Here is a 27,673-nt window from a genome sequence, read left to right on the forward strand (position 1 = left end):
TGGGAAATTAGGTTAATGGTGGCCAATCTTTTGAGCAAATGTATTGCAAGACAGGTGCAAAGTTTGTTACAGGGGCATTCTGCACAGTTCCCTTTGCCTTTAATCTACTGAACTGGAGGACAGGCAGTAACATAGCCTTCGGAAACTCAGGCAGCACCTAGGGTTCACTCTGCCCTACATGGGTCATACTGGTCCAGGTGTGCCACTTATGCCGCAGTTTGGCTACCCATGTGTTCTTAGGAAGGAGAAGTGAGCCACTGATGAATGAACAACATCAATGTGTTGTTCTTTTTAAAGCAGCATGCTTTTTTGGAGACCTGCAAGCCCTCCCTGTCTATCTTATCCAGGTTCTGTTATAGGGTGTTAGATTTGCTTATCAGTTCCCCCCTCTATTTTGTTCAATATGTTCTTCAGTGGTAATGAAGGATTTGTGCTTGATAGATTTCTTGGTAGAGCAGGGAAGTTGCAAATCCATTTGTAGTTCACAAGTTTTATGAGCCTGGTCTATGCAGTAATGTTGTGCCTGCCCGAGTACCCAGTGCTAGCCAAATAGCTGCAAGTCTCCACTGTCTGGAGCAGATTTAGGAGTGCATTTAGGGGTTGGGGTGGAGGCTGAAGAGAAGAGGAAAGCAAGGGGAAGTCTCACTAGACTTCAGCCGGGAGGAACTGGATGGTGTTTTGCAACCACTTAAGTTTCTTATGCCATTTACCAGAAGAACTCATGACCGTGTGCAAACATGCCCCACAAAAATATGCAGCTGCAAGAGGTTCTAATAATTTGTAGTACTTTATGCAGGTATGGAAAGCTGTGTCACAATGCATCTTAAATAAAAAACCCAAGTTCAAAAATTTACTTGAGTTTATTAGTCAAAAGATATATGTTGCTTCTGATAAAATGTTGTTAAATATTTATTTGCTTCATTTTTATTGCACCGTTCCTTTAAGAATTTTATCCTCACCCCTCTCTTCTTAACCTCACAACAACCCTGTTGAGGTAGGTAGGTTAGTGTAAACAATGGGCACCCAAGGAGCTTCATAGCTGAGCAGGGATTTGAACCCAGGTCTTCCTGCTTCTAGTGCAGCATTCTATCTACTAGGCCACACAGGTTGTAATAGTGACTAGTAATAGTTGTTCTACCCATCCTGACTTAAAAAGCCCCCTATATTTTCCCACCAAAACGAGCTTTCTACATGCATTTGTTTGAGTTACCTCATATCACCATTCACATGTCACCCATCTTGAAAAATGGCAGCTACAGAATTCATGCACCAGAACCCAAACGTATATAAAGGTCAAGATTCCCTGCATATCTATTCTTTTATGGGGGGGGGGGGGGCGGAGGTGGCCATGGCAGATCAGGGACTTTATCTGTTGTTAGCAATGCATGGACATGACTTGATGTTTGACACCCTCTTGGCCTTTCCCCCACCTACTCCTTCTAACATTGTCTGCCAAGAATTGTGCAATTGCATATTTGTGGGTTGTGATTATGCTTGCTTGAGAATATACTTCTGCTTTTTTTATACATAGAATGAACAATTGATGGAACAATTTTTAAAAATGCAAACTCCTTTTTTTTTTTTTTTTGAACCCTGGGGAGTGGATCATGGGGTATGTGGTGAGGGGGATAGATAACAAGGACACAACAGGGATACAAGAGACTCTGCCCATTTTGCACTATTTCTATTCATATGCCTTGTGTTTGTAACTTAGTAATTTGGAGTGGGGATACTTATTATTTTTTCCTCCTTCTCTTCCTCCAACAGACACAGTTTTAAGTACCAAATATGGGTGTGGGTTTAGGTGGGTGGGTGCACACACACAGAGAGAAGAACATTGTTCACATTCTTTAAGGTTTTAATATAATACTAGAATGTCATTATTTGGAATGGCCAAGATTTACATTTCGCATCCCAAACGTGACTTCTAGCCAGAGATCTCTTATTTCATTTGTACAAGTGCTTGGTTTCCTATAAAAGCCCCTAAATAGTTAGATGAGCTATAAAGTCTAATTTTTTTTAATGTTCATAACAAAGTTAAAGAGGTAGGTGTGTGTGTGTGTGTGTGTGTGTGTGTGTGTGTGTGTGTGATGAAAGCTAGTTAAAAAAAAAACAAGCAGAAAGCTGGTGTACTGCTGATTTAGTGAGGTTATTAAAAGAGGTTATGGGGGGGCGTTATTTAAGCTTCTATAACTTTAGCCCCTGTCTTTAATATGGGGGTAATAATGCTGGCCTATTTTATATTTATTTATTTATTTATTTATTTATTTATTTATTGCATTTGTATACCGCCCCATAGCTGAAGCTCTCTGGGCAGTTCACATAAGACTGTTGTAAAGATAACTGAGTTACAGTCTATGAAGATCTTCGAATCCTTAGGGAAAGCTCTTACATCTGTAGTGATTAATCATTAATAAATTTGCCTGCTTTTACCTTTATGATTCTGAGTCAGTATATTGGTGCATCAAGTCCAGTATTACTTACTTTGACTGGCAGCAATTCTCCAAGGGCCTTTCCCAGCCTTACTTCCTGAGATCCTCTTAACTGGGGATGACTCTTCCTGATGTTTACCCCTCCTGTGTAATCCATAATGAAAAAGGGGGTTGATATGAAGCTATAGAGTTATCATCAGCTTGTGATTTACTAATTCTGTTGTTGTGATGGTAGCTATCTGCACTGAGGCTTCTCAACTTGATGCAACAACCTGTTTACCTGATGGTCTGTATAAATAGTAATCCATTCCACCTTCTGTTTTCATTGTTTCCAGGGTTTTATATCCCTTCTTATTGCTATCCCATTCCCTACTCCCATCCCCAGAGCCAGTCACTGTCTCATTCTGATTTACCTCACAGGGTGGTTATGAGGGGAAAATGCAGTAACTTCAAATATTATGAGCTCTTTGTGGAATGGGCAGCATGAAAATGTCGTAAGAAAAATGGCTTGCTAGCTAACTCTGTGTTCAAGTCATGATAGTACTTGGGCAAACTGATTTTCTTTTTCTTTGTTCTTGAATTCTTCTCCCTCACAGGAATTTGGCAGCAAAAAATCCATCACTTCAAGATGTGACTTCATTGAAAATCTGATTGCCAATGGTTGTGCGGGGCACTTTGAGAGTACAAAAAGCAGCATTGATATAGTGAAGAACCTTCCTTTGAGCAGTATGGGCTCTAGTGGGGCTAATTCAGATGTTACCCAGATAATGCCTCAAAAGATCTTGCTGAATCTGCGGCCTGGTGAGTTAGCACTGAATATTTGTTACTTCTTGTGGATAATATAATAAGCAACCTGGGCACTCTCTGTGGCAGCAGTGGGCAATTTACAGCCTTTACCATTGGCTATGCTGGCTAGAGCTGATGGAAGTTTTAAGCCAAAACATCTGGAGGGCTTAAACATATGGGTTGGTTCACATGTGATGCCAAAGCCCTGTGCTTGTGTTCTCCTCATCCACTCACACAATCCACTTAGATTTGCCTTTACTGCTGAATCTTGCAATATTGGGTTATAAGGCAGGATTAGACTCTGATTTACAATACTGGTTTGCAGGGCAAGTCACAATATTGATAAGGCAAATAGATATGTAATTGTTGGGATGCCCTTATCATCCCTCCCATTCTTGTATACTGAGAAAATTACATTGGTTACTGTAAAAATGAACTATTGCAAATCAACTATGTTACAACTAAGGTTGTTGTGTTCTCCAGGAAGAGGATAAAGCATAAATGGCAAATAAATGATCACATTGGTTTCCCAACCAATGGGGAGCAATCTGATAGTGGGCGCGTTTGGGCGACACTTTAGTCCATGGAGTGTGGATAGTCCAGTCCATGGATGGCTATTTGCATGTCGCACTTGGGCAACATGGAAGTAGTGCTCTGTGGAGTAAAGTAGTCACACTCTGTTGAGTAGTTTCCTCTCCCCTCCCCCCTCTCTGCCCTCCCTATTGGATGGCGGCGCTGGTTCCTGCTTACCTTATTGGGATGCTGCCATTCCGTGGGCAGGGGGAGGAGAGACGCAGTGCGTAGAGACATGTGCAGCCATTGCCGGAGCGATGGCGGAGGCGGCACATTTTTCCACCTCCTGTCAGGAGGCGCGATGCCTCCACCGTCTTTCTCCAGCCTTTCTCACTTCTTTCTCCAGTGAAGGCCATGGTGCATCTTTCACAGTGTCTGTCATTGGGGAAAATGTGAGAGCATCACATTTCCTGACAGGAGGTGGAATCAATGCGCTATTGCTCCAGTGGACGCGTCACCTCCCCTGTGATTGGAGGCAATGCGCCCGCCGGTTCTCGCTGTGGCGGCTGCGCAGGGGCAGGCGATGGGGACGTCGCTCAGTGCTGATGTGTCCTTCATCAGTGGATGGATCTGGTGCCTGACAGGCGAGGAGACAGTTCCAAATCCTCTTGCTTTTGCGGTGGCCGCTCATGGAGGAACATGCATCACCCCCGCCACAGAAGCAAGAGGCTGTGGAACGGTCTCGTCGTGTGTCAGGGCAACAGATCCATTCACCAGTGAAGGATGTGTCAGTGCTGAGCGATGTCATCCCTGTCAGGGGATCACATGGCTTGGTGCCAATGTATGCTTCCCTGTCGGGGCCATAGCAACAACCTCGTCCCCATTTGCCAGAAGAGAAGAAGAATCCTTCGCCGTGGCAGGAGAGATGCTTGCGCGCCCAATTCCCTTTCTTATCTGGTGAATGGGGACGGGAGGCACAAGGATCTGTCCTGCTTGTGACAGCTGCAGGACAGATCGTTGCACCCACTTCCCCAATATCACCAGATATATTTCTCCTGCGGTTGGATGATACACGTCCCACTGTGGGAGACATCCTTCGCCCCTTGCTCTGCAGTCCATTTGGGGATCAGCTCAAGGGGTTGGAACGAGCTCCTTCTATCTCCTTGAGCCGATATCCACATGAATCGTGGGGCAGGGACAAGGGACATGCACGTCCCTGGGAACACGTAGGGTTCCTTGATCGGGAAGCGCATGGGGAGACCCCGATCCCCACCAAGGGATGGCACGAACAGCGGCTGCCCAAGTGCAGATGGCATTATTTCCTATGCCAATAGGGGCGCGCTGGGCAAGAGCAGAAAGGGTTTCTGCCGTTCTTGCCTTGCCACTCTGTAAACATGGGAAATAATCCACAGAGCCTGCCACATGACACAATAAGCAACAGTTGTGCATAGAAATGGTTGGTTATCTCCATTGGTTATCTCTGGAAAATAACTAACCGTGGCATGTTTTCCCCCCAACAGACAACACGTTAGTCAATGAGGGACTATTTAAGCAACAGTTGACTAACGTGTTGTCTGGACTAAACCACTATCTGGGTGTAGAGATGAGACATTTCTGGATCCCACCAGTACAAGTTCGTCATAAACCTTAGGAAGGATGAAGATCTGAGGAGCTTCCCCATCTCTGATTTGTTTTCTGCTATCCTTAATTTCTGAAGTGCCAGAGGAGCATCCTTCAGGGTGAACCCAAGAGATGATGCTGGCACATGGAGAAAGGACTATTATACAATTTTATGTTTCCATATCCTCCTTGGCATGTGAGAAACCTGCAGTCATCTCCAGAAATTTTGGAGTCCCCCCCACAATAGTCCTACGTTCCCTCTAGTCTAAACAACAACATTGGCTCTGATTCTACTGACATAGTGAAATTTGAACTTGTGATCCAGAAACTAGAGTTCCTCATTTTATTAGCTTTTCAACCAGATAAAAAATAACATAGGAAAGGCTGTGGAAAGAGTTTGCAGAAAAGAGGCGATAGTACAGTGTCAACACTTCTACAAAAATATTTGGCCTTTGATATTTAGTTTTAAAAAATAGGCCTTTTGTAATAAAGTTCAAGTTCAAAATGAAAGATGGATTCATTAAATGTTTGTGTCTGCGCCTGGAATTTTTGGGCTGTGTTTCCATCCAGGCAAACTAGAGACAGAGTCCATTACTCTTGTGAGTATTTCAGGAACAAGGTTCATAATTATTTATTAATAATGAGGCTCTTGTGTTACTCTGGTGAGATCCTCAAGTTCACAAGGAACCCACATGCTTCCCCAAATAAATTTTAAGGATTTTTGCCAACTTTAAACTCACCCCAGTATAAACTATGCAAGGCTCTTGATTCCCCTCCCCAACCCCATATGTAGAAATGCCTGGGCGTTTCACATACACTTTTAGTTTCTATCAGAATTTGGTTACAAGGCATTCTAGGTTGCAGCAACCACCATAAAAAAGTGGTGTGACTGACTCCCTTCCATAATCATTGTCATTATACCCATTAATAGCTCTTGTAGAACAACAGTGTTCTAGCTTCTTCAGCTCACACTGTACGAGATGAACAGCAAGCTACTTTGGCTGCCTTGGTTTCATCTCCCAAATATTAGGACGTATATGAGCATATGAAGCTGCTGTCATCGTGAGCTGGACATTGGACTAGATAGGCCAGTGTTGCCTACTCGGACTGCCAGTAGCTCTCCAAGGCCTTAGCAGAGATCTTTCCCCACCCCACATCACCTTGTACATGCAAAGCTGGTTTTCTACCACTGAACTATGAGTTCAGGCATTTTAAGGGCTATGGTTTTCTATAGACTGTTCTCTCCAGTGCAAATCATTAGGTAGGCATGTAGAAAGGATGTGAATGATCCTGTGTCTGTTTTGGACATCAGTACTGCCAAAAAAAGCCAAGGGCAAAAGGATAGAAAAAAAGAGCTCTTTTATATTAAACATCCTTTTTTTTCCTACCCCTTTTTCCTTGGCTTTTTTGGCTGTTCCTGTGGGGTTTTCCCATTTTGTAGGCTTTGGACATCAGGTAGCCTGACTGGAATTGATTTATAGAAAAGGGGTAGATGAAGTTAGGAGACTGTAATATATGCAGGGTTGTCAGTTGATTTTAAAACATGCTATTGATAAAGGTTCACATTTGATTCAAGGCAAGTTCACACAGTCAAAATCCTCCTCCACATCATGCACCCTGAATTGTCCCAGAGAATGCATTTGCAAATTGAGAATAATCGCTGAATGGGAACAAACCACCCTTGTTTGCGAGCAGTTGCAAAGTGAAAAAAAGCTTTTCTTCAGCTGAGCCATCTGTCACATCAATCACTTCTACACAGTGAATCTTTAGGCTTCAGGTGAAATTCTTACTTGGTGAAAAAAGAAATCTCATTCAGCGAGCAACATAATGAAATCACAGGGGCGTTAAAAGCAGTGGTAACAAAATGTGAAAGTGGAGAGACTACAAAACACATTTTTTTTATCCAATATCTTTATAAATTCTGTTCATAACCTGAAATTGTTTAGTTTGTAATGGCCTTTTATTGTAGAAAGTGGAGGCCAAGGATATGCATATGGAAACAACCCCCTTTGCCAATCCCAGCATCCCTTAGCATCTCTAAGACTCCTCTCTTTGCTTATCTGGTCTTCCTATCCTTTTTCCTTCCTCCACCCTGCCATCTGTACCTTTTTCTCAGATCCTCAAAGCCTCTTCCCTCCTCCTTTCCTAGAACCCTGGATCTATTGCCAATTCCAACCAGGGCCATTGTAATAGCATATATATGTTGATGTAGAAAGGCAATTGGTCTACTCACTGCTCTGGTCATAAAGGCAATTGGGCCCAGTTATTCTGCTATCATTGTGGAACTTTTTGACAAAATAAAAAATGGTAAGAGATGCTGGATGGTCTTTCACAATTGATTACAGATATATTCTGTACGTATTTACCTATATGCTGTCCCTTTCTTCTACCACCAACTACCACCCTGCTTCCATGTATTAACAATAATAGGGGATCCATTTGCATAGAATATACCAACTACATCCATATCTGGACAGGGATAGCCTAGTTACAATTATCCATGCTCTGGTAATCTCTCGTCTGGGTTACTTTAACGCTTTATACATGGGGCTGCCTTTGAAAACAGTTTGGAAACTTCACCTGGTCCAAAACAGGGCAGTAAGATTGTTTACAAGGACTGGCCAATGTGATCATATTATGCCCATACTTTTCCATCTGCACTGGCTGCCAGTCCATTTCCAGACCCGATTCAAAGCCCTAAATGGCTTGGAGCCAGGTTACCTAAAGGATTGTCTCCTTCCATATATTCTTATCCTAAGATCGTCTTCAGTGGTCCTTGTCCAGGAACCCCCACCAAAGGAAGTGAGGTGGGTAGCTACTAAGAAGAAGGCCTTTTCTGTTGTGGCACCCCTGATTGTGGAATGAGCTTTGTAAAGACATTCTCATGATCCCTAGATTGTTACGTTGTTTTCGGCACAAGGTGAAGACATTCCCCCCCCAGGCATTTTAGTGTTTTGGTTTCTGTTGCTACTGTATTTCAAATCTTTGCACTGCTGCTAGATTTTATTTTGGTTTTTATTTTGTATTTGATGTTGAAGTTTTAAATCTTTATATTGTATTTTATCACCTTATAATTCATGGTTTTAATTCTTCTGAACGGCCCAGAGAGCTTCAGCTATTGGGTGGTAAAGAAATGTAATATGTAAATAAATACAAGAGAATCTCAGCTCCAGCCTTCCCCCAGCCTGGTGCCCTCCTGAAATTTGGACTACAATTCTGAACATTCTTGACCATTGGCCGTGCTGGTATGTGCTAATGGGAACTGATGTTAAAAATGTTTGGAGGGCACCAGATTGGGGAAGACTGCTCTACATCTTGGTGCTTCACTCCAATACTACAGGGACTAACGTATAATAGGTATATTTTGGATATTTTAAAACTGCTGTTTAAAAATTTGCCATACAAAAATAGGAGAACAGCTATTAGCCATTAGGAAAGGCCGAAGTTGTGGAATCACTTTTTCTGGAGGGTCTTGATGATCGTCTACTGAGTGGAAATCCAGATAGTTGTGTTCTATCCTCCTTGTCCAAGTTTGTGGACAGCAGAAGGATTATAGTTGTGCATTCTTGAAACCATAATCCCCCATCTGCATACCTGTGTTATGCAGCTGTTACCGAAACTAAATTATTTTTTATTATTGTATCCCTTTTAAGGGGTTTTATTATACAAGCTACAGCAGGATGTAATTGAGTGTTAGAAGCAAGGCTCCTGTTTTGGAAACAATCCTTAATGACAAGTGGCAGAGAAGCATTTTAAAAGCCGCCTGTTCCTAAACCAGGCTGAGTCTCCACTTAGTTTTGTGCAAGGGGAAGTATACAATGCAATATATGAGATTACTTCAGTTGAGCTGCCAAGGAGGTGAGCCCCTTCTTGCCACCCTGAAAGTTAAGGAGTTGAAAATCTTGCTTTGCAAGGCAGTGGGTGGCTGCCTTTAACTTGCTCAAATTAGTGAGTGTTTGGACTGAAAAAGTGATTGGATGTAGTACTATAGTATTTTGCTCTCAGGCAAGCCGTATTGAAACCAATCATTAGAGATGCTTCCTATATTTGATTTAGTTTAAATTTCATTTTAAAATGCCTGCCCTGCCTTTCCAAGTACAAATAGTGTGCAGGAGTTTCGCATTAGTCTTTTAAAAAAATAACTGAAATATACTGGATTCAACTGCCTTTTTTCTCTTTCTTTGAACCATTGAACATAGAAAGTGGTGGTTAAGTCAACAGAATAACTCATACTTAACCCTTGAGCATGGGTTGTTGTTGGCATGTGGGTTGTTATGAAATGTGCGTTATTGTGCTGTCTGAACCCAGCTGCACTAACAAACTATGGTTTAACCATGAATAACCCACAGTTCACAACCCAAAAACTAGCCTTGGGTTCTCTTCATGGGCTGTTTGTGGTTAATAAACCATGGTTTGTTAGTGTGGCTCAGTTTAGACAACATAATACTCCACGGTTCAGTGACAACCCACACTCAGCCCATACTTAGCCCCTGAGGGTAGGTTATCATGTTGTGTGTATCCAGTCTTTGACTCCACGTTAAGGCTAGAAGCTGTGCTATTCTGAGGGGGGAGGTGAATCTGCATAGCTTTCTCCATTGTCCTAGCGAAGAACTACTACCACTTTGATTAGTCCTTCCCCAGAACGTGTATTGGCCAGGGTACAAGAATTTGCTTATTTTCCTCTTCCCTCCCAGTCTCTATTTTCTATTGTGTCTATTTAATTGCAAGCCATTCTTCTAACAGGGAACTGCCTTGAGTGCATTGGCAGAAAGGGAGGGGTACATAAATGTAGCAAATAAATGAAAGGCATTACAGCTAGGCATTGCTAGCCCTCTCTCATTCTGACCGGGCACGGCTCTAGCCAGGAGCGGTGGCATCTTTTTCAAGCCTTCACAGCAGCCTTGGCAGTTGTTGAGGGGCTCTTGAGCCATGGATTATCCTGGCTCACAGTTATTCCTGAGGATTGTCGGGGCTTGGCTGCCTGCACAGGCACTGGATAAAGAGCAGCCACCACATCAATGCAACATAGCCGGATTGGGGATGTTGCCAATGGCGATTCATGGCACGAATGGCTTCAGTTGCTCTTCTCTTCCCTTTCCCCAAGTGCCATGTTGCCATAACTAAAAAAATAACTTTCATATGATACCAAAAGGAAAGTATGCTGTCTGGATTTTGGCATATTACATTAATTACATGTTGCAACAGGAAACCCTGGGCAGAAGTATTCATACTTTAACTATGAATATGTGGCTATTTCTGGTAATGGCTAGGAGGGAGATTTTGCATCGCAAGCTGAATAAGCTCATAGCCAAAGAAGGGAAAGAATGTATTTTCTTTTGATGATTAACCTGTCACAATCTGCTGCTTCCACAGGAGACCCAACTCCTTTCCACGTGCAAGTTCGACAGATCGAGGACTACCCTGTGGATCTATATTATTTGATGGATCTTTCCCTCTCCATGAAGGATGATCTGGAGACCATTCGGAACCTGGGAACCAAGCTGGCTGAAGAGATGGGAAAGTTGACCAGCAATTTCCGCCTTGGGTTTGGCTCTTTCGTGGACAAGAACATTTCTCCCTTTTCCTACACAGCACCCAGATACCAGAACAACCCCTGTACTGGGTAAGAAAGGAGCCAGCATTCGTTTGTGGTACTGAATGCCACAAAGCATAAAAAGACTAGTTTCATACTGAGTAGAGCAAGGTAGTGACGCTGTAGCAGCCTCCCAAGACTTGGGGAGGGCTTGCAAGACTCTTCACAGCTTGCAGGCTCATTTAAAAGTAGAGATAGATCCTCTGTATCAGCAATGGCAAGCATGAAGACTAATTTAAAACATAGTGCTCTTCACAATCTGCAGCCTGTTGAGAAATGAATCTGAAGTATTAAAATAACTCTGGAGTATGCCCCATTGTGTTCAACAGGAGTTGCTCTCTCGCAAGTGAGCTTTGGATTGCAGCCCTGGTAGCAGCTTGTTTATCAAGTTCTAATTATTTTTAAAGCACTCCCTTGTCTGGGACTCCTATTATCTTATAACAATGAAGTTTGTATCCAGTGTCAAGTAACCTTGGGTGTGATGGAAGCTGCCTAACGGCTGAAACTAAAATGGCAGTGAATGAATACTTGGCTCTTGGGATGAGATGTCTCACTCTGAAGGTTGCCTCATGTCATTCAGTCAAAGCCTATTATGTACAACACTACACTCACCTGCTCTGGCTCTGATGCATGAGATTACAGGGATACCGGATACTACTCTTTCAGTTTTGGATTAAGTATCCCTGAGCTGTTTGCTCTTGCTCCGTCTGCGTTGGGCTGCTCAGCCTTTCAACCCCAAAGGCCACGTATGATGCTAGCTCGGGAGTTGGGGGCTGGATGCGTACACTGTCTGTGTACTCTGCATGCACACATAGACATCCCAGCAATCCTGATATAAAAGAGAGAAACGATTTTTAAAGGCCTTTCACTTTGCACTGAGGGAGTCTTTTGACCCAATATGGTTATGTTGTAAAAAAATTTGTGGTGGTTTTTGACATACGGTAACTTTTTAATACTAGTACAAATCCCACGTCACCACAGGGGATAGTATTCTGAGAATGATTGAATAAAAATGTGTTTGCCATATCAAATTTACATTTTTACAATAAATGTGCTACAAATAAACTGGGCAAACGTGAAAATAAAAAAAGGATGTTCATTTTTAAAAAAAGATAACTTAGCATTTCTTGAAGTTTGAGGTCGAAAACACATGATGAAAGATTTTTTGTCTCTTCTTCCTCTGGTGTCATTTCAGTTCTTTCTCCTCAGTTTCTCTTCCTCCTACTCTATCACCAACTGACTTTTCTTCAGCTCCTTTTCCAACATTCTGTGCCTGTTCTTTCGTAGGTCCAGCACTCTTAAGAGCTCACAGGAATAGGCATTATTACATGTGCATACACACATTCTGTCACATGTTACATTACATGCACAGTGTGTTGCATATGCATCAACCTCCCCTTTGTCTCATCCCTCTCCCTTCACCCTTTCCAAGCTGCCCAGAGTATGAGCGTAGAATTTTTTTCAAAGTTCCAAAATTTTCTGCATGTTTATACTGCTCAAGCTTCAGTTTAAAACAAAAATGGGCAAAATCTTTCTGGCAGATCTTGAATAGTAAGACTTACACTACCATATTCTTAAATAAGAATTAAGGCATGATTCATTTATGATGGAGTGTTGCTCAACTGGGTGGATGATCACCTTCATGGTCTGAGCTGTTTATAATAGGGTCATATGCAGAGGGAACAGGCTTTTTGAGGTTTAAAAAAATGTGAAGGTTGTATGTTGTTCATGGTTGCCAATTTGCCTCCAACCAATGCTGACATAAGATCTGTGCAATGCTTCAGTTCCCAGAGTATTAGCTAACTGAACTTGAAGCTGCTAAGCTTCTAGGGACTCCTGTGCACACTTAGAAGAGAAAGTAAGATTAAAATGAAATTATTCCCCTGAAGCTGTAGAGCTAGTGAAGCAGGGCATGTCCATTAGTTGTTCAGTGTTAAAAATGCAAAATAATGTATGTGTTGTGTGGAGGAATGAGCTTGACTATATAAAGCAGTTATGTAAAAAATAAGGAAGGGTAACACAAATCAAAGGTAGAGGATTCTTCTGAGTTCCTCTCCTCCCTTGTCATCCAGTATTTAGCAGCAGCTATTATTCACTGTGGCCAACTCAGGCAACTCTTGGGTTTCTCACAGTCCTGAGGTGATTGTGACACCATGGCAAGGAGGGAAATGAAATGTTCTGTTGTAGTAGCTATCTTCACTGGGTGGGTATTTTGAGTATATGTGCAGGCTAAGATCAATAACATTAAATAGGGCCGTACAGGTCAGATTCTCCACTCTTCATTTAACTACATTTATTGAACTAGCACATGATCCTTCCCCAACTAATTTATCATGCCAAAGTGCCAATCCGAAATAAGATTACTTAAAAGTTGGTCCCACTGACTTCATGGAGATGTATTTCTGGTAGAAGCATATTTAGCACCATGTTAAGCTTCTTAGTTTCGTGATGGAAATCTACAGGTGACTTAAAACTGCAACATATGTGAGTGTGAAATGTGAAGCAAACTCTGGTGTTCCTGTGTTAATTGTGCAGACAATTGTGAAAACATTCACATGTTTTATTCCTTTCCTTCATAGTTACAAGTTATTTCCAAGCTGTGTTCCATCCTTTGGATTCCGCCATCTTTTGTCCCTCACGGATCAAGTCGACAGGTTCAATGAAGAAGTTCAGAAACAGAAGGTTTCCCGTAATAGGGATGCCCCAGAAGGTGGCTTGGATGCAATCTTGCAGGCTGCTGTGTGTGAGGTGAGGAATTTTGGATGCCTTGTGACTGGGTGAATATTTTTGCAATTTTGTGAAACGTGCTGATCCTGGGAATATTGGAAATGGAAAGTCAACTGACAGAACTATGTTTGTGCTCTTTGCTCCTCTGATGCCATGTTTCTCGCCTGTCCAAGGGTCTCTACTTCCCTTGCTCGGCTTCGTCCATTTTCTTCTGCTGCCCCTTATGCCTGGAACGCTCTTCCAGAACATTTGAGAACTACAAGTTCAACCGCAGCTTTTAAAGCTCAGCTAAAAACTTTTCTTTTTCCTAAAGCTTTTAAAACTTGATTTTGTTCTGACTTTATACTGTTAGTTTTACCCTACCCTGTGCCTGTTTACCCTACCCTGTGCCTGTTTGCATTCTCTTCCCCTCCTTATTGCTTTACTATGATTTTATTAGAATGTAAGCCTATGCGGCAGGGTCTTGCTATTTACTGTTTTACTCTGTACAGCACCATGTACATTGATGGTGCTATATAAATAAATAATAATAATAATAAAGTGTGTTTTCCTTTTAAAAAGTGTATCAATAAATGCTTAGAAAGGCTTTGTTATGAGGAATCTGTGCTTTGGGGCTAGCGTGCAAACAGGAAGTTGCACATCAACCCCGTGCTGAGATGTGTGAGCAGTCCCTGCAGCTGAAACATGTACAACTCACTATGCGGGAGATGCACTACTTTTGTTTTGAAAGCATTTTCAAAATACAAAAAGAGGGCGTCACTCCTTTGTGCTTCCCTGTATTGTGTGGCACCGTCCCTAATATATGCCTCCATCTGAGGGAAACTGGCAGTGCCATTGTTATTTGTCTCTTTGACTGTTCTGTCAGTGACATCTGTTGCCAGTAGTCACTAAACATGCTTTTTCTGTGAACAATGTTTGGATTTTACACTGGGATTTTGGTATGGTGTGTGATAAAATACCTTTGTCTTTTTTGTTTTGTTTTCTGTTCTGGTAAGAAATATGGGATGATACTTTAATAATCTGTTACTACTTTTACATAAGTTGATAGAGGTTCAGTTTCTATTGCCTGCCTTTTTGTGTATGTGGGTGGCTACTGTGCTGACCAAAACACAGCCTGCTTCTTAAATGCACAGGCACGGTTGTCTCTCATCAGCTGCCTTGGCAGACGTTCGACTGCTGGCAAAATGACAACTTTGATTCAAACTGCTGTCAGCATAATCAAAGGATAATATTTTTTTCACTTCCCAGGATGGGGAGTCATTTCCTGCTTTTAGCAGGGGAAACTAATGACCACATTGGATTGTTGCACCTGCTGCTAATAATGTCTGATATGGCTATTTTGGCAACACTCTTCACACCTTTGAGCAGATGTAGTGCTTACTACTTCTTAGATTCCAGAGTTGAGATCTGTAATAGTATAACTTCCGCTGTGGATTTAATACAGAGTCAGTGATCTCTTTTGGCCTGACTTGTGAGCTGCAAATTTATTTATTTCTTAAGTGTCCAGCCGAGGTGAACTTCAAAAGAAACACATCAGCCCTAAAGCAACACATTCCCTTTGAAAGTGTTGGCTAATTGTTGTGGAATACATCCAAGGTGTATATATTGTAGCGTTTACTTTCACAGATATTTCCTTCAAATAAGCAATGTTACAGACCAATTTTATGCCCCTGTGTTCTGCTTGTCCAGATGCTTGTCCAGCTGCCTCTAGTGTGGGAGAGCCCACAACCTCCCTAGGTAACTGATTCCATTGTCGCACTGCTCTAACAGTCAGGAAGTTTTATACTTCATTCTTTATTTTTATCTTGCTCTGATATTCTTGTTTACTGTCTACTGACAGCCCTTTTGAATCCAGGTTTTCCATCAAGAGTTTAAAAGGACCTTGCGATACTTCTTTTTTCTCTTTCAAGTTATCTTTAGCTATAACTATGGCTTGATGTAATGGTATGGAGCAGGGAGAAGCTGTCAACTCATGAATGAAGTCTGACTGATCTGTTTTATTTATTTATTTTTGATTGATTTCCATGTAGAAGGAGATTGGATGGCGGAAGGAGGCTTCTCACTTGTTGGTCTTCACTACAGATGATGTTCCACATGTTGCACTGGATGGGAAGCTGGTTGGACTGGTCCAGCCACATGATGGGCAGTGTCACCTGAATGAGGCCAATGAATACACTGCATCCAATCAGCTGGTAAGCAGTATGTTTCTGGCTTTGCTGGGCAGCTGAATGATTCTTGCCTAATTTCCATGAAGCATTGTAAAAAATGATTTTCTTTAAAAAATGTACATAAAATGGGCAACTGTATATTGGTCTAAAATTCAAACACAAGATAAATCTTTGTCCACAATGTTATGTTACTATCTTTTCTCACTTTTCTCTGAGTTCCAGCTTAAATGATGTCAAGGGGTTGTCATGACTTAGCATGTAAAAATTAAACTGTTTTAAAAGCACCTCTTTAGGTTTCTGTAGAGCCCTGTGAGAGTCAAAATACAGGTGGCAAAATTGAAGCCTGTATTCACCCAATGTTTTCCAGTGTTTGAGAGGGATGACAAAAACATACTAATTATTGCCATGCATGCATGCATGTATACATACATGTATTCAAAGCATTTTTATCCTTCTGTTCAGTCAAGAGGTGCCTAGAATGGCTTACAAGAATCAATCATTAGACATCAATAGTTATAATATACAAAGACATGAGACAGAAGGGAAGGGATTGAGAGAGAGGTAGAAAAGACCATGATTCATTTGCCGAGATGGATGGGAATATCTCTGTTCTGGGACAAGTTGTGCGCAGGTTTACACTGCTATCCTTCTGGGCTGGCATGTTTTTTGATGGCCTGTGTTCCTTGTTCCTTTCTTGTCTTTTGCAGTTTCTCTTCCATTGAGTTTAGGCTAAATCTTTTTCTTTCCCATCTCATCAGGGCAAGATGTTTTCTCAGATACTCTTCTGGTGGCAGTTGTGGGAGGGAGAGGCCATTGCTAGGAGCTAGATGGTGGCCGTTCACCAAGATATCTCGGCTTCTTCTCCCCTTCCTTCAGGACAAAAATGTTTCATTTCAGGATGGACCATATCACCCCAAAACACTCAACTGCAGTTGAAAATAATAACTCTATATTTCATTGTCTTATGATGTTTTCAACAGCAGCCAGGTGTTTTATTGTATTGATGTATGTTTAAGTATTGGGGGGGGGGGGGAAATTAAAAAACAAAAACAAAACAGCAGTCAGGTGTTTAAACCCCTGTTTGCCCCTTATTGATTCATTGCCTTTTCTCTTCATGTGACCCTAAACATACAGACAAATATAAATATTGGTAATCAAAGGACAAAATAAACCTTGAGATTTGATGCTTAACTCAAAAGAGAGGTCTGCAGATCATTTTTCAGCTTTCTGGATGAAGAGCTGCTTTGTGCTTGCATAACTATTGTGTCATTTCTGCAGGCTGAACTAATTGCAACCCCTAATTTATTATTGTGCCCTTTAATAAGCATGTAATGTTCCCCTCCTCCTCCCATGCTGGAAAGCTTCTCTAACTGGCTGTCTTATGACAATGGACTAGAGTCCTCAACAGAACTATCCCTTGTTTTCCTGAGTAACAAAACAAATGTGCATCTTCATTGGCCGTTCCTGTAATTGGCATTCTAACTTTGAAATTAAATGAAAAGCTGTTCTGCAGCCATGGTATTGAAAGACATAAGGCTATAAGAACAAGAGGGTGCTAGTTCTGGTGCTAAGAAATGTCAAAAGAAATTATTTTTATCCGAAATATAAAAATGTTCAAAAAACTTTCAACCAAACTTGTACAATGTTCAACATTTCGGATCCGAAGATCCTTCGTCAGGAGCTGTACAACAAAATAAAATACTTTTTGAAGTAATTATAAATTTAAAACCTTCTAGATACTTTTTTTACAAGACCGCAGTCGTGTTCATTCTGTCTCCATCAGCAGTCTAATAATAATAATAATAATAATAATAACCCACCTCTCCCTCCAGATCGAGGCGGGGTACAACACAAATGCAAAGGCCTCTGTCTCTGCAGAGGCCACCAGTGAAAGAGGAAGCAGCAGCCAGGCACCTCTCCACCGTGCCTGGGTCCAGCTCCAGCTGAGAGCCCCCTCCCTCCTGCTGTCAACTGTCACTGCTGAACTTTACAACTAAGATTGTAGTGCCTGAATTTGCTTTCCTTTTCCCCCTCCCCCTCCTCCCTCCCAATCCCCTTTCCTTTTGTGTCATGTCTTTTAGATTGTAAGCCTGTGGGCAGGGACTGTCAAGAAATACTTTTGTAAGCCGCCGTGAGAGCCTTTTTTGGCTGAATGGCGGCATAAAAATCCTTAAATAAATAAATAAATAAAATACCACAAAATACATACAATTAAAACATTCAAAACTAATACATCATTAAAAGCAGCACATTATTAAAAGGCATCCTAAAATTCAACTGGGTAGGCCTGCCAGAAGAGATCAGTCTTTACAGCTTTCTTAAAATCTGGAAGACTGTAATATTACAGTAATATCACATTAGTACTGTATCAACTTCCATTGCTCCCTATCAGTTTCTGGTCCTAACTCAAAGTGCAAGTGTTAACCTATAAAGCCCTTCTCAGCTTGGGGCTACCTATCTGAAGAAGGGATACATGGATTCTGTAAAATCCATTCCATCTATGTTTCAGGGGTCATCTGGACCTTTTGTTCTGTTGTTCACCCATCGACAGAATTGGATTCCCCCCTCACAGTTTTTGAATTTGCTCAAATTCACATTGGTTAGCTGACAGCACTGGATTGATTTACTGACTTCAATACATTGTTTGGATGACCTCAGTATTGTAGGAGAACATAGCAGAGCAATATACGAACCCCTAATCACTGAGTTCATAAAAAAGTTCTGTGACTACAATTACATTTTGGCCTTAAGCAACACTCCAGTTACTTCTACCCTTTTAGTAATATCTTGTTCTACTTTTTCATGGCCTGTTATTCAGGCCTTCTCTTCACGCCCAGGTCCATGGCTCCAGAATTCCTGGCTACCACTTATTTATATGAGTCAGAATGTGATATTGACATACAAATAATTATAAAGTTTTTTTGTTTTTGATGTAATTATTAATGCACTACAAGGAATGTTTTAAATAAGAGTGATCTGAGTTAGTGTGGTCCTGTTCAGACAACATGCTAAGCCACGGTTAAACTGCTAACCCCTTTGCAGCAAATGGTTAGTGAGTGTTTTTAAACCCTGTTTATGTAGCCACCATGGTTAGGAATGATTCACGTGACATACTAAGTCATAGTTCACATGACACGCTAAGCCATAATGTTTAGCTCAGAATGCTTAACCTTCATGGCTTAGCGTGTCATCTGAACAGTGTCGTCGTGTTCTGGAATTTTTTATTCACTTTGATGTTTAATAGGTAAAAACACATATATGATGACAGAAAGAAAGAAAGAAGGCAACAAATTTATTATTGTAGTTTAACTGCTAGGGAAGGGTAGATGTGCCTATGGGATTTACTACTTCCAAAGCCAAAATATCCAAGTCCAGTCAAGCTACTACACATCTTGATTTGATGGGGCATTTGCTGCTCTGTTTCTGGCAGAAAAATGTCTTGGTCCAGTCCTGTGACTGGCTGCTTTAATGGGACTCATCAGGTATTCTGCAGTAGCATTTTCATGCTGCATTATTGGCCAGGTAGCATCAGTTACTCTGTTGACTTGGACTGATTTGAAGTAAAGTCTATGGCTTGGAAATAAAGTTCCATTGTTAGTGGAAGTCAATCCAGAGAAAAATATGTAGCAAGCACCATCACTACCCTACTTGTAGACAATGGCAGGCACATCGAAAGATCATCTCCCTTCCTTGGTAAGGCCATGGGTTATAGAAGAGGAATGGGAGTCCTTGAGGTCCAGGAATTATTTGCTGTCAGTTTGTCAATAAAATGGTCATGAGAGACAAGGACAACTGTAAATTGTGGAAAGAGTTTTGCAAACTATGAAGCCTTTTATGAGTTTAAAGTGCTTCAGAAATACTTCTTAGTGAATGCATCTATCCATGAATTGGATTAGAATCTAATTTGCATCCCATATCCTCCCAGCATCTGGTATAAATTAGAAATAGAAATTTGTATTTACTCCTTCTTCTTTTTTTGCAAACATAGTATTGTGAGCATAGCCTGGCAAATATAATGTTCTGTAACTGATATCAGATTACAACAACCCTGTGAAGTAGCCTAATTTCACAAATCAATTCATCAGGTAAGCATGCATAGGTCTGCAGTCTTAAAGTTACTAAATAGTTGTGATTCATTCTCCGTTTCTTAGCTTCTTCTCCTTTTCTCCTCACAGGATTATCCTTCCCTTGCACTTCTTGGAGAGAAACTAGCCGAGCACAATATCCACCTCATTTTTGCAGTGACAAAAAATCACTATGTTCTTTACAAGGTAAATTCTAAGAGCAAAGAAGAAGAAGTCGTCAATTCTCTGTTTGGAATAGGATGACCATATGAAAAGGAGGACAGGGCTCCTGTATCTTAACAGTTGCATAGAAAAGGGAATGTTGGCAGGTGTCATCTGTATGCATGCAGCACCTGGTGAAATTCTGCAGGGGCTATGCTAGAGTGACCAGATACAAAAGAGGCCAGGTCTCCTGCAGCTTTAACTGTTGTGATGAAGAGGGAATTTCACCAGGTGCTGCATGCATACAAACGACACCTGCTGAATTTCCCTTTTTCTATACAACTGTTAAAGATACAGGAGCCCTGTCCTCCTTTCCATATGGTTCCAACTAGTCAGCCTAGTTTGGAACCTGCCAGATAGTGTAGTCCTTTTCCCCCTTTAAGAATGGTATGAGAAGTGTGGTGCTTGGGAGGTAGAAAGAGCAGCTTGGAATTAAGAAGCACTTGAGAATGTGTTTATGATCCATCTCTAAACCTAGGCCTCCTCTTCTCCCGGTATATTCTGCAGTTAACTTCAGAATGGAGCTTCATTGAAAAGCAGTTAAGCTTCTTAAAGTAAATAGATAAACACTGGTGATCATGTAGGCACTAAAAATAGCTATTATTTAATCCTTAGTTTGTAGAGATTTCCAACAGAAGTGTAGCCTTCCATTACTTCAACTTATTACTTTAGAGTGAACTATATTTCTGCAGAGTCTCAAAGCATCTTGCATTATTTCAACACATTTCCCCTTACCTGTTGCCCTCCACGTAATGCATGTTAATGGAAAGTCACCTCAAAGGTCAAAGATGTTCCTTTCCCCCCCCCCCCCCCACCTAGCCATTTTGAACCTTAGAGCACAGGAATTTTTTTTGTTCCTATTCAATAACCTTTTCTTCTTCTGTGCTTGTTTCTTCCTTCTTTTGTTTTTAAAAAGAACCTTACAGCTCTTATCCCTGGAACAACAGTAGAGATTTTATACCAAGACTCCAGAAATATTATTCAGCTCATAGTCAAGGCCTACAATGTAAGTTCCTCACTTTGCATTTATATTTTGATAGTCGTTGTCTTACAGAGTATATAGAATTACATTTCATTTTCTCCCGTTCCATGCTGTATGGTGCTTTGTCGGTCTGCAGCACAGAAAGCCTGTATTTACAAGCTACAAGTCTCAAAATGGGTAGGAATCTGTATAAATTTCTCAACAAGTGAGTATTTAATATGGCAACAAGAACTCAGTAACTAAAGTACAGGCAAGCATATCATGGAAAAAGGCTAGAGTGTATGTGCAGGGACTGAGAAAACTGCGGATGTTTTTGTATCCTGGATATGATACAGTTTCTTATATTTCTCTCTGCCCTGCCCATACTTCATGTTAAGAGTCCAGTTGTTGTTTTCATGCTTCACACATTCCCCATTAACTTGTAGCTGCTCACAGTTGACTCCCTACAGTTGAATTTAGTTTCTGAAGACGTAGGGAGTATAGAATATGTGACTCCACACAACAAACAAAGAGGTGTTTTCAGTTAACTGACTAGCTAACTGCATTCATATAAATAGCTAATTTCAGTTCTCTTCCTACTTTTTGTCGAGATTCTAGGGGTGAATCTTTTTATCCCTGCTTGTTCCTGATCCTGTGTGTCAGTTCTGAATGTGGACTTTAAGGGTGTAATCCTATGCATGCTTCAATAGAAAAAAGGTCTACAATTCCCAGCATGGCCTGCCAGCCTTGCTGGTGGGGCATGCTGGGAGTTGTAGGCCTTTTTTCTTCGAAACATCCATAGGATCGCACCTTAAATTCTTTTTGTTTGGAAGATTGAAGCCAGGATGACAGTGTCCATAAGCCACTCTATTCCTTTTTGTGTTGTTTAGCAGTGGTGGTTATAACTTGTGCACATTCCACTAGCTATGTTTCCATGGCTGCAAATGGTAATTTGAGCATTAATTTTTGTTTAAAAAAGAAAGAACGAGAAAAAAGAGAGGGGGGGGGAAGGAAGAAAAGAAGACAGAAAACAAAGATCACTGATGATATTCCTGTTCCATGAGTAGCATTTTGCCATGTTGTAGGGTTCTGAGTACATATCAAAACAGCCTATTATTAGCAGCTCTACCAATTTCCTATATTCGTTTGAATCCTTATTAACTCCTCATTGTTTATCCTCTTTCTCAAAGGTATTCCCTATATTGTTTCTAGGCTGATAAGTACTATGCCATAATGTTTATTACTTCCTTTTGATTACTTCCTTTCCCCTTATGAGTGCCAGAACAGCACTTTGAGTCTCTTCCGCTGGAGCAACCTCCAGTTGGTTTATACTATACATCCCACCATTCCTGACTACTGGACAGGCTGGCTGGGACTAATGGGAGTTGTAGTCCAAAACATCTGGATGGCACCAGATTAAGAAAGCCGGGCCATAGAGCATCGTTAATAGCTTATGCTCTGCTGCGTTTATGGCTCTTAGTAGCCACAGCCACATTAGGATTGGGTGGTCCATGTTATTGCCTGATTCACTGTTTGGGGCAATACAAGGAACTGATGAGAGAAAGGAAATGTGATGCTCATTACACAGCCACACATCTACATCCTAAAATATTGTGGTCACCTTGTCCCAGAGTTCAATTGTAGACATTGGCCTGCCCTGATAAGGAAGATCTAAGGGTCATGTCCAATGTTGTACCAGCTTATGCAATAGAGTTCCCCTTCCCCCACCTTTCCCCTGCAGCCCCCTGTAGCCCTAAAACTCCTGTCCAAAGTTGGGAACTTGGCACAAGCAGTGCAAGATTCCTCTGCCTGATTGGGGGAAATGCTCCTCTTCCTCTGCAGCCCCATAAGATTCAGCCCTCAGTGTCCAGTAGATCCCTCTAGAGAGGCTTTTTGGGGGAATTTCCGGCAAATGTCAAAATGGCAAATGCGCTCCTGGCCACAACAGCTGCAGGTCCCTCCAGGAGCACTGCTGGGTTGAGAAACATCCCCAGCTGCAAACCTGATCCTTCAGAAAGAGTTCATCCCATTCAGAACAGCCTGCACACCCAGACCTTGATTCGCTTGTTTACTGACCAGCAGTACCTCCATCTCATCTGGATGAAGCCCACACCCAGCTCATCACTAACTCCAGTCAGTGGTCCAGGATTTCAACAACTTCCTTGGTATCAGTTGAAAAAAAGAAAGAGAAAGCATAGTTTTGATGGGATCTGATCTCAACACACCAGATGACCTGCCCCAGCGGCTTCAGGTTAATGTTAAAAGGCAGAGGGGACAGAACAGAGCCCTGAGTAATTCCATAGGCCAGTGGCAGAGCAATAGTCCCCCACTACGCCCTTCTGAGAATGTTCAATGAGGAAGGATAAGAACAGGGACTCCAAGTTCCAAAAGTCGACAAATGCCCCCAAAGCATACCACTCTTGATGGTATCAAATACCACTGAGTGGTCTAGCAAAACCAATAAGGACACACTCCCCTCATACAGTTCCCACTGTAGGTCATCCACCAAGATGGCCTGAGCCTGGGTTGGAAGGGATCCAAATATTTCATTTCATTCAAGAAGCCTAGGGTTGAGTTGCTACCACACATTCTATGAGCCTTACGCTGAAAAGGAATATTGGAAACTGTCTGAAAATAGTCTAGGGTGATATATAAAAGTGATCTTGCCACAGCTTCTTTTAAAGGAATATGTAGTCCTTACATTTTGATTATCTCACCCCCATTTACTTCACTGCTATCCACATTTATGGGGCATTCTTACAAAATTCTCTAACCTCCCAATCCCAGCCTGTGCGGTTTTGTAAAGAGCTCAGTTTTGCTCCCTCTACTTGGGTCATTTGTACTTTCATTTGTCCCTGCTTTGTTCCTTTCTCCTCTTTTTCTAACAACTCCAAGACGTGCTACATGCATGCATTGATGGGGCTGAAGTCATTCAAACTACACGGGAAGTGGCTTTACGCAAATATCTACCCCCCCCCCCCGACTGCAGCTCTTTCACAACTCTGCTTTCCACTGCTGCTGAATGGATGATCTCAATCTTTTTCCAAGTAGCTTGTTGCCCACCTGCTTTTAGAACGTTGAGCAGGCTTCCCCAACCTGGTTCCTTCCAGATGTTTTGGACAACAACTTCCAGCATTCATGACCATTGGCCATGCTAACTGGGACTGATGGGTATTGAAATCCAAAACATCTGGAAAACGTCAGGTTGGGAAAGGCTGCTTGCATGTACATGCTGGCCAACCAACAATACTTCTATCTTTAGGAAAACCCAATCTGACTGGAAATCCCAGCTTTCTCCAAGAAACAATCCCATACTGAGAAATAGAGAACAGTTCCATGGTAGTGTGTTGTTTCATATAATTTTACTTCTCTATTTGTGGATATTTTTCACCCTCAAATGTCTTATGGTGTTGGAAGTGATGGATGTGCTTTCTTAAAATTAACTAATTGGGGACTCTTTCTCTTTATTTTCTAGAGTATTCGGTCTAAAGTAGAGTTAACTGTCTGGGATAACCCTGAGGATATCAACCTGGCTTTCACAGCCACATGTCAAGATGGTTTGTCATATCCTGGAGTCAGGAAGTGTGGGGATCTTCAGATAGGAGACACGGTGAGTTTAATGTATATCTCTAGGGCGGAATAGCAAATGGGCGGAATAGCCATGGTCATGGAAGCCTTGAGTATGAGCCATCAGCCTGTGTGAAAGAGATCCTTGCTTCCAGAGTTAATACTGAAAAGCATTGGGAGTTCTCAAAGACAAAATTATCTGGATAATTTCTCTTTGGCAACTGCTTGTAAATCAATAGGTTAAAAAGTGTTTGACTTAAGATGCAGTAGGCCAATCTGCACCTCATGTTTCCTATCCGGAAAATGGTAACGTTTTTAATTAGAAGCTTACATGCTTGATTTCCTAGGCTGCTACACCTCTTTGCCTTGTGTTGCTTATAGGGTAGCAGTGCAATCATCTACATGCCTGCTCTTCTTTTTTGGGTTCAGTGTACTTACTCTTGATGGAATAGCAATGACAGGGGATCATCCCCCCAAAAATTGTTAATTTCTTTCTGGAGTTTTTTTTTTAAAGCAGTTAGTAGGTGCAAAGGCAAAGGTTACTCAGGGTGCAGAGTGAGGACAGTATCCAATGGGCTGCTTGCGTCCCACCAATTCCAGTCCACATGCAGCACCCACCGCTTGCAGAATGGAGATTTAGCCCTTCCAGGGGCAACCAGAAATGAGCGAAAATGCTCACTTCTGAAACGGAGCAGGTTGGTGGAGCTTGCATAAAGGAGCTCCGCTGACCTGGCTCAATCCAGAAATGAGTGTTTCCTTTGGGAAGTGTTAAATTTCTTTTGCACAAACAGCGGGTCCCACTTGGGCAATGGAATCGGCAGGGCCCGCCACTTGCACAGCAGAATCTGTAGGAGGCAAGAGAATTGGTGGAGGCTTAAGCGCCCTGTTGCATACTGCCCCCAATTAACTGCTCTGGATGCCTCAGAGAGCAATTGGTGCAAACAGGGATCACAAGAGGGGGGAATGTTGCCTAGCAGCCAGGTGGAGCCAAATAAGTTTTCTTTTTAGCCTGGGTTTCTGGTGTATAAAAAATACTATGTTCTGTATTAGCCATGGTGGTGGTTTTATGATAGAAGCCTGGCTTGACAGCTGTTTTATGCTGTCAGCTGCTTTGCCAGCGTTTATGACTCAGTAAACTTGGCCAAACCCTTCACTTTCTGGTTTTACTCTTGCTTTATTAAGCTGCTTCTTCTTTTTTGCTAACACCTCCCAGGTAAGTGGGTATAGGATTGCAGCCTTGGATACATTAAGTATGAATTTATTGTCAGGGCATGTACAGAACTTCCTTTTATTTGTTTTTGGAAAGAGCTGGAATAGTTTCCTTTTTTTGGAGGGCAGAAACTAGAATAAGAGTACTCACAAACAGGCAACATCTTTGTTTTCAGTGTTCTATCCTCAATTACCGCTAATATCTGGTTCACACATGGCACCAGGTTTTATGTACAGTGGGATGTTGGAAGAAATGATGGCTTTGTTTACATCTCCTGCTAGAAAGCTTTGGCTATTAGGCAGTATAGAAATGTAATAAACAAAATAAACTTTCAGTGTGAACTGAGGCCTACATGCACAAACACCTACTGAGTAGCCCTTGAACTGTACATCCCAGAGCCCCCCAAATGGGTAGGCAGGTGCTATGCACAAGGCCTATGTGTATAGATATTTTCAATATTTACCATTCTTGTTGAACAAAAATGTATAGATGAAACCATTCACAGGGAGCAGCATTTTATGCTTTAAGGAGATTGTAAGTTTCTTTAAGGAAGATAAAGCTGGGTATTGAGATTCTAATCTGCTGTGATTCAGTTCTAGGGAAAGCTATAGACAATCCTTGTAATCCCGGGGCTTCTCTAAACAATCCTTTCAGCTCTGACTTTCTCATCTGTTTTTCTCTGTAATGGAGGAGAGCTACTCCTTTGCTCACCCCCTGCAAGTCTCATAAATCAGGCTTCCCTGTCCTTTTTCAGAATTGGGGACGGCATTGCAGGAGTTACTAGTGGCAAAACTGGCTGCTGAGTACCATCTGCATGCTGCCATTTGGCATACAGGAGTAGAGCAGGCTGCCTTCCAATAAAGCAGAGAATTCAGTGGCCCTTCAAAAGGGCTCACCCCCCACCCCCCCCACCCCAATGCACTATATTTTTCAAACCAAGCCTGTTCCAAAGCCCATAAGAAAGTAGGGCTGTGCAAAGCTTATGGATAAATGGGGGGCAATGCCAACATTCGGTATTTAAATATGTACTTTCCTTCAGGTTTCTCAGATCAGTTCCATCATTCTGTTTTACAAAGATGAGCAGCTTTTGTCCCCAATCCTGTTCCTTAGTTTATTAGCAACAGTTCTGCATTCTCCAAGCAGCCTGTAAATGTGTACTCATAAAAAAAAAAGGCTGCACTTATTTGTAGTCTAAGCCGTTGGCCTTCACTTCCCAAGGGGGAGAAATATATTTAGTGCTGGGCTTAGTTTGCATCATTGCTGAATCTGTTAGCTTTATAATGATTAAAACGGGCATGTGGTGCAGTGCATATTTTTCCATAGCTGTCAGTCAATATGGAGGAATGAAACATTGTCCAACATATTATCAGCTTCCTTCCCTCTTTATAAGATATACATATGCTTTGCAGACCTCCAAAGTTTGCATAATTGCATGTCAGAATAAGAAATGTGCTTCCTGAAAACCGATTGGCTTTGGGATTTGTATATCATAAAATCCTGAGCATCTAATATTTCATACAAACACTTTTTAAAAACTATTCTTTTTCTTCATTTCCATGAATAAAACAATTTACTATAATTTACAACTGTAAAATATTCCCATAGTTTTTTACTAAAAAGTAAGTTCAATGAGACTTACTTCCATGAATAAAACAATTTAAAACTATAATTTACAACTGTAAAACATTCCCATAGTTTTTTACTAAAACGTTAGTTTAATGAAACTTACTTCCAGGTAAGTGTATATAGGATTGCAGCCTTAATTTCTATTACTTTAACAGGACAAAAAAATTAAATCAGAAAACAGACA

The 27,673-nt window shown here is 41.6% G+C and overlaps 1 protein-coding gene across 1 annotated transcript in view; it reads left to right on the forward strand.

Moving 5' to 3' along the window:
- ITGB5 (integrin subunit beta 5) overlaps positions 1 to 27,673 on the forward strand; it is an 85,414-nt gene that overhangs the window by 14,609 nt on the left and 43,132 nt on the right. Inside the window, exons 3-9 of the mRNA XM_063116662.1 lie at positions 3,029 to 3,233; positions 10,725 to 10,974; positions 13,524 to 13,692; positions 15,702 to 15,863; positions 20,015 to 20,110; positions 21,042 to 21,131; positions 24,562 to 24,696. Of these exons, the coding sequence (XP_062972732.1) occupies positions 3,029 to 3,233; positions 10,725 to 10,974; positions 13,524 to 13,692; positions 15,702 to 15,863; positions 20,015 to 20,110; positions 21,042 to 21,131; positions 24,562 to 24,696 (1,107 nt within the window). The remainder of the gene's footprint in view (positions 1 to 3,028; positions 3,234 to 10,724; positions 10,975 to 13,523; positions 13,693 to 15,701; positions 15,864 to 20,014; positions 20,111 to 21,041; positions 21,132 to 24,561; positions 24,697 to 27,673) is intronic.

This window comes from Elgaria multicarinata, chromosome 2 (assembly GCF_023053635.1).
Source record: "Elgaria multicarinata webbii isolate HBS135686 ecotype San Diego chromosome 2, rElgMul1.1.pri, whole genome shotgun sequence".
Lineage (NCBI taxonomy): Eukaryota > Metazoa > Chordata > Lepidosauria > Squamata > Anguidae > Elgaria > Elgaria multicarinata.